General features: G+C 43.1%; 1 protein-coding gene across 2 annotated transcripts; it reads right to left on the reverse strand.

Annotated features, from left to right (window-relative positions):
* Positions 1-404: 404 nt before the first annotated feature.
* Positions 405-6,696, reverse strand: PRKAB1 (protein kinase, AMP-activated, beta 1 non-catalytic subunit). Of its 2 annotated transcripts, XM_010076962.1 has the most exons (8): positions 6,653-6,696; positions 6,158-6,332; positions 5,091-5,257; positions 3,513-3,606; positions 2,443-2,557; positions 1,294-1,427; positions 720-788; positions 405-641 (listed from the first exon to the last, which is right to left on the reverse strand). In XM_010076962.1, the coding sequence occupies exons 2-8, from the start codon at positions 6,320-6,322 to the stop codon at positions 564-566; spliced, it is 822 nt and encodes a 273-aa protein (XP_010075264.1). In that variant the 5' UTR covers positions 6,323-6,332; positions 6,653-6,696; the 3' UTR covers positions 405-563. The 2 variants fall into 2 exon arrangements, with proteins under 2 accessions (XP_010075264.1, XP_010075263.1); XM_010076961.1 differs by lacking the exon at positions 6,653-6,696 and having other exon boundaries at positions 564-641; positions 2,437-2,557; positions 6,158-6,322.
* Between the last annotated feature and the right edge of the window lie 470 nt (positions 6,697-7,166).

The following is a 7,166-nucleotide window of genomic DNA, read 5'->3' on the forward strand; positions in this document are numbered from 1 at the left end:
AAAATGAGCCTGTTGGTGATTGTTCCGCTGATTTTGCCTAGAAAAGGCTGCTGCAAAAAGATCATCAATATTCACACTTATTTCAGCCATGCAAGTTTAGAACTTGCCACTGAAGTAATTGTGTGTTGGACGAGTTATGAAAGCAGTAATGGGCTTGCTTTTTCTGGGTGATGAGCTCAAATAAGATTCCACAAGAATCCTGAACTTTCTAGACTTTGGGCTGGTTGTTTACTACTTACAGTCTGCCTCACTGCTAAAGGTCTCAATCTGTTGCTGCCCTCATGTTTTTCAGCCTAACTAGACTGGTGGCTTTTGAACTGAGCTGAGAACGGGCACTGACACCTTTGCCATCTGTCTGGTTGCCACAAAGCTGCCATCTCCAAGAACTTCCAAGGTGGGACTGGGAAAACAGGGCAAATACAGGAGAACTTGGAAGTCTCAGAAACAATATGAAACCAGAGTCCATTTGCTACAGCACAGAGCAGGAATACATTTGGTTAAGAATAATTTTTTTTCTGAGACTGCACTGGCCCAGAACAATTGGTCACAAACTACTATGATGCTCATATTGGCTTGTACAGCAAAGTAGTCACATATTTCTTCTTGTAACGATGCGTAGCGCTAAGCACCATCACTCCATCCTACAGGAGATAGAAAACAAGTGAGAAACATGGTTATCTAAAAGCTGCGAGTGTGAAGAACATGCCCTGGCCTCTCACCTTGATAGAAAGTGCGTAGAGGTGGTTCAACATGACATGGTTGGGTTCAGGCAGTAGAGCAGGATCGCACTGGAAAAGAGAAAGTGAGACAGTGTGAAAATAACAGAACTCACAGTTTACTCATCACAGCTGATGGGTGATAAACACCGTCTGTAACTAGCCATTCCCTCAAATACACCACGCTGCTTCTTACACCGAGTCCATCAACAAATGGAGACAAAGTCTCTGAACAATCCCAGATTCCGCCAGGGTCAAACCCTCTGCATCCTTGCTGCGATCCTGAAACAGATCTCCGTTATTTCTTATGTGCTTCTGACATTTTAATAGTGTTGCAGTGGCAAGATTAGGGTTTCTGGGAGTAAAATAGCCGTCTAGTTTTCAATTTTAAGAGAGTCAAGTAGAAAAATAAATTTACTTCAGACGGACCCATCTGGACATAGGTAAAAAGGAATTTACCAACATGGCAACAATTCTAAGGGTTTTCCTTGCCTGTGCCCTGGCTGTACCCAGATTTTTTCCCCATCTGTTCATGCCCTCAATGTCATTATTCACCAAAACAAACTAAGGTACTCACAGAAATGCCGGTGTCCTTATTCAGGATGACCTGCAGCAGGTGGGGGGGAAGAATAGGTGGTGATTTAAAGCGCTCCTCTGCCTTACAAACATAAGGCTCCTGGTGGTACGGTCCTGGGGGCGAACTCGACAGCTCTGCCAGAGAGATGTTAAATATTTATTCTTAAACGGCCTGTAAGAGCATCTGCTCTTTGTAGGTACCTTTTTACCGGTACTCCAAGTTGATTTTCACATCCAGGAACATGTGGCCATAAGAAATCAATAGCATGTAAGTGCAAGAACCGCAGCAGCTGATGCAGTGCCAGACGTCCTGCCCAAAAAGTGATTTAAGATGTCCAAAGTCTGACTGACTTGAGACTAGCTATCAAGATTTGGAAGGCAGAGTTCTGAGGGCTCTACTGCACTCGCTGCACTCCAGAACTTCACTGCCCAGCACTCTTTTGGCAAACACTTGTCCAGGGCAAAGTTGCATAGAGCAAAAACCAAACCACACCTTCTGGCTCAGATTCAAAGGACAGCTCTTCTGAAGGAGGATTTAGGGTACTACTTCAATCACAGTCTCCATCTCTACCAAGGTGCCAAGGCTGATCTCCAAGACGACTCAAGCTAAATCTCACCTCTCTTCTGCTACACTAGAATATGAAACTTAGGACAAAAATAGCATTTTTGTATTATTCTAAGATTCAGATAATTTACAGTAAACTGTTTTCTGAGCCTGTGTCAGCACTACTGAGGTGCACCTAATTTCTGCCTCTTCTGAGCTCTTCAGCCCATCTCCTCAGCAGAGGAAGATGGAATTAGGAGCAACAGAGACTGTCAACATTGGTTTGATATTGTAAGGTGGAGACTAATCCACCACTGAGTGCCGTAAAACCAGCCATTTCACATTGCACAGGCAAACAGCTATTAAACACCCACCCATGGCTTCCTCCTAATCAGATCTACAGTGACATGTGTTGCTCTATCAGAGGCTTCCTCCTTTGTGCATTCCACATTCTTCCTTTGTGCATTTGTGATTCCTGCACACGTCCACAGTGCCTGACAAAAGTGGAGATTAATCTATACAGGAGCTTTAACTCCAGAAAAAAAGGAAGATGGATTTTTGCTCTGCTCTGAAAAGTGTGATATAAAATTACCAGGAAACTCTTACCAGACATGTCTGAACATTTCTGGGAGTCCACCATCAAAGCATCAAATACTTCAAAGTCAGTTTTCTTCACCTGAATGATATTGTTGACAGTACCTAGCTGGCTGGTTACTACTGGCTGGGAAGAAACAAGATACAAAAGTCAAAGCTTGCACAACTATTAGATTCTCAAAACTACACCAACAGCATTACCAAGAATGAAATACATTGCTTTTAAAATATGCTAGTACCAGATATGAAAAGAGCTCCCCATTCTCACCATTACTCAGTTAGTGTCAGGTTAAGAGCAAGCGTAGGATTTAGAACCAGGAGGATGCCCATCAGTTGAACCTGCTAGGTCCACAGCACTTGACAAATTCTTCGGCTACAGATAGGGCTAGGATTGGGTTCAGTCTAGAGTTAACAGTGATGGCATGAGCTAAGCTTTACTTCTAGCATCTATAGGGCTTTCAGAGCCAAGCTATGACTAGAATCCAAGGCAGAGGGTTCCAAGAGCTAAATTTACTGCAAGGTAAATTCTGCAAGGTTCTGCAAGGTTTGCCAGGACAGCAAGAAGACTAGAACCAACATCTGGGAATGATTAGTTCTGAAGCAGGTAGGGACTGCTGGGCAGGCTAGGGTTAAAGCTCATTAACAGCAGAGGAGAAAGGAAAGACCTGATAGATTTTGGTACAATTACTGGACTATGAAGAGATCTAGAGCAGCAACAGCAACATTCTGGCACAGAGAGCAAGTACCGCACAGAGAGATGTGGGCTGTCAGCAATGCCACAGTGCTTTAAAAGACAGTTTGGCACCAGACAAGAAAAGCTCGCCATCTCTTACAAACCAATACCCGAGAGAACTTGTCACCCACTTGTTACAAAATCTCCTGTCCTTTTAGGCTGTCAGTCAGATGCCGCCACCTAGGCCAGCTGGGATCAGAAATCTCTCTCTCACCAGCTTAAACAGTCAGTTTCTGTTGCTAACCAACTCCTTCTCTCTGGAAAGGCCAGCTATTGGTAGAGAAACCAGCCAGTTTCTCATCTTCAGATGCCTCAGTGAATAAACACAGTGAATCAAAGGAAACATTACCTCTGAAGGGTCATGCGTCCACTGCCCATCCACGAAGAACTTGTACTGGTGCTCTCCTTCCGGCAGGTCCAGGATTGCCACAAAATTATTGTGACTGGAATTTAAGACAAGGAATCAGCCTTGAAATATTCTGAAAAGTTCATCAATCTATAAACGGTAACAAACACCGTAACACAGAATTCAAGCCTCCCTAACATGGAAAAACTTAAAAAGGCAATGCCACGTGTAAGAGAGTCTCTGATGCAATCTAAAGGTAAAGAATCAAACTAAGGTTAACGTTAATGATAATTTCCTCTGTGACAGTAATTCCCCACACATGCCAAATCAGTACCCACATTCCTGGCATCAAGGAATTAGCACTGAGCTTTTGTAAAGTCATCCCCACGTCTTCATGTTACTTGTTAGTACAGGAGACCTCATTTTATCTGCAAGACTCCTGTTGATAGAACAAGATCAGCTTACTCCTATTTCCTTTCATTATTTGCCATCATAAATTGCATTTCACAAATACCTATGAAACAAATGAACAACGACTGAAAGATGAAAGCGGCAACTCAACACTTATGAGTTACTTTGGGTCTGAATAGCTGCCACTTGGTAATTTTGATACTCCCATGCTGTGAGCTTCCTGATTCTTCAGAAATCCTTACAAGCATCTCAAAGAAGCTGAGAAACAGTTAATCATTTGTGAGTAATTCAAACAGGCCACACAAGGCCAGTATCTCCCTTCACTTATTTTCAGGTAAGGAGTGCAAGCACAGAGCTGGATTTGAAATTTCAGTTTGGAATAATGAACTCTTCTACTTGATCCCATTGTTCATGCACGGAACAATCCTCCCATATCATTCCTCAGGCCACTATGCTCCTGCCTCACGTTTCTGCAACAATGACAATGCAAGTAGCCACTCGCTGAGATGAGGAACACCAGAAACTGGCAGAAGACCAACCTTTCATGGATATGTCAAATTGACACACAACAGGGCTCAGATCAACAGCTAAATTCAGACTCTCTGCCATCTGTTAAGTTTTAAATTTTTGAAAAAACATTAGTTTAAATGAATTACTTATTAGGTACAGAATTAAGCAGATGTCCAGAGCTCCCTAGAAGGAAAAAGCACTTGGTACCTTAACGCAGATTTATTCTCTCGTTCATGTAGTTTACCAGCAGGTATCCCAGACTCAGAGTTTCCTAAGCAGAATCTGGACCCTTTGAGCCGGGCAAAAGCCAATGATATGGCAAGAAAGTACACATGCTTTGGACACTAGGCTTAAAACCAGCTTCACCTTACATAGTCCAACTCTGCCCCGAGTAGCAGACTGCACAAGGATTGTTTCGGGTCATTCACGCACAGTGCCTTGTGAACAAATCACTTCTTCAAAATTGACACACAGCTCAACTTTCATCCTGTGCCACCCAAGACTCAAAAAGTCAGATCCTCATCAAGGGCTTGAGAAGAGAAGCAGGAAAGTGGTAAATCCAAGCACAATACAAGTCTATCAAGTGACCACCTTTCTCACTGCACTCAGCATTCCCAGTCCACGGGGAATATCATGGATGCAGCAGCAACAGTTTATTACCTCCTTGTCAGAGGAATTTTACTCCAGTTGTTGAAGGACCCAGATAAATAAACTTCTTTCCCTCCTCCAGTCCAGCGAAAGACTGTTGGTCGAGCTTGAGTAGGAGTTTTATCATTCACTTCCAGATCTTGTTGCCAAGCTAGGAATTCTTCTTTCTCCAATGGAGCCTACAAAGCACAATATGTTAATCAAAAGGAATTCTCTCCCGGCAGACTTAAGACAACCTATATTCCACTGAAGGCATTTTTGCACGCAGACAGGATTCTCTAAGGTACAAGTCTACAAGTAGTTTTTGTCTGGTAGAGACTAGAAACTGCATTTCCGGATGCTGTACACAAATTAATTTGCACAAATTCTGCAAAGATGTTAAAGCCTTCCAAATTTCCAGGAAGAGTGGAAGGCAAAACAATCCCCCTTCCTCCAGCCTAAATTATGTTAAAGAGAGATAACTTGAGCTCACAAGAGTTTTCAAAATACACAGACAGAGGAAGAAGAAGAAAAATAATTAAGAAGAAATACACTTAAAAAGCATTTAGATTGTACAAATACTGTAGACACAAAATTTGTAGCTGGCAGAAAATTATGAGTTGTCTGTAAGAGACAGTTTTGTCCAACAGTCAAAAATCTAAGTGCAAACTCCTGTTAGACATTTTATGAAACACGATACACAGCAAGACATTTCTAACAATCCACCTAATACTAAACAAAAATCCAGTTAACAGATCTTTTAAAATGGAAAATAATAGACAGGTAAAATATCACTGGTGACTCCAATAACATTAAGGATCTGAAAGAAGCTGGGGCACTGTACCTAGAACTGGGGAAGAGCTTTGAGCCAGTTACATTTTAGTTTTTCTACAATTAATTCTTGCTGCAAACCATAACATTACACTCATTATATCTGCTTGAACATCAATGCAATATCTCTCCTTAGTGTGGGAAGCAAGGGACATGGTTGTTTTGTGTGTAAAGTCAACGACAGAATTACTCCAGGTTGCTGACAGCAGCAAAACCAAACAGCATTCCCAAGCTAGTAATGTTAGAAGAGAAGAACAAACCAGCAATACCTTCATTTCCTCGGAATGGAACAAGTCTGCATCTTCAGGACTGTCCATTAAAATTTTTGGTCTATCACCCTCTTTTGTACTGATAGCTCCTCCTGCATTGTCACCTCGGGATGCCTTATGCCCATGACGCTCCAGTCCAGCCCGCTCGCTGCTTGTGTTCCCCATTATTAAGGGCCTAAAAGAGCAGGAAAAGCTGGATTAACACATCTGCTTTGGAAGGCATAACACCAGTAGGCAGGAAAGCAGGCTCATCAGTAGACCTAGGCTCTGTTTCTGAGTTGAAGAGTCTAAGAAAGTTAATTCACCTAAAATGCTACCATCTTAAAGTTATATCCCACTCAGAACAAAGACATTGACAATTTTTAGCTACTCTTAACTGTACTTTCAGCTTCTCTTTAGCTGTACTCCATAGCTACTACATTTCAGTATCCTAGCATCGCTGCAAGACTCAGCTGCTCTACAAGTTGACCAGGCAGGTATCTGTCACTGCAGCACACTGTATTCCAACTTCACAAGCTAAGTGCTTGTTCTTCTGTCTTCTGAATACTCCGTGCACGTAATGTCCTACCCCAACAGTTCAAACATCAGTAGAGCTTTCTGCCAGGATACTTCAAAACCAACCTACTAGAAGTGTGACTTCACTAGAAAATAAAGTTATCTCAGGCGGCATGCTGCTGAGGATCCTTCTAGCGGCTGTCTGCAGCTCTAAAGCACAAACAGCACAGTCCTGCTGCTGTTCCACTGGAGGCTTCTCTGGGAGAGGCAGGGGCCTGCTGTGCAGGACACTCAACCCTTCCTCCTGCTCCACGGCCCTTGAGGCCACATCCACAGGCAGAAGGGATGAGATGGATGCCCGTGCCATCTCTTACCTGAGAGACTGCTCACAGGTGAAGAGCAGCAACTGAGAGGCAGCCAAGGAGGCCGTGCAGAACCGCACAAACGGGGCCTTGCAGAGTACGTACAGGGGATATCACCCTGTTCCCTGTAACCTCAAATCACACACCTCGCC

Source organism: Pterocles gutturalis, unplaced genomic scaffold, assembly GCF_000699245.1.
Source record: "Pterocles gutturalis isolate BGI_N339 unplaced genomic scaffold, ASM69924v1 scaffold12043, whole genome shotgun sequence".
Classification (NCBI taxonomy): Eukaryota; Metazoa; Chordata; class Aves; order Pterocliformes; family Pteroclidae; genus Pterocles; species Pterocles gutturalis.

Coding starts and splice junctions, on each gene's coding strand:
- PRKAB1 (XM_010076961.1), bottom strand. CDS start 6,322: ATGGGGAACACAAGCAGCGAGCGGGCTGGACTGGAGCGTCATGGGCAT. Junction 5,258..6,157: donor TCCATTCCGAGGAAATGAAG/GTATTGCTGGTT, acceptor TGTGCTTTGTAG/GCTCCATTGGAGAAAGAAGA. Junction 789..1,293: donor ATAAGGACACCGGCATTTCT/GTGAGTACCTTA, acceptor TCTCTTTTCCAG/TGCGATCCTGCTCTACTGCC.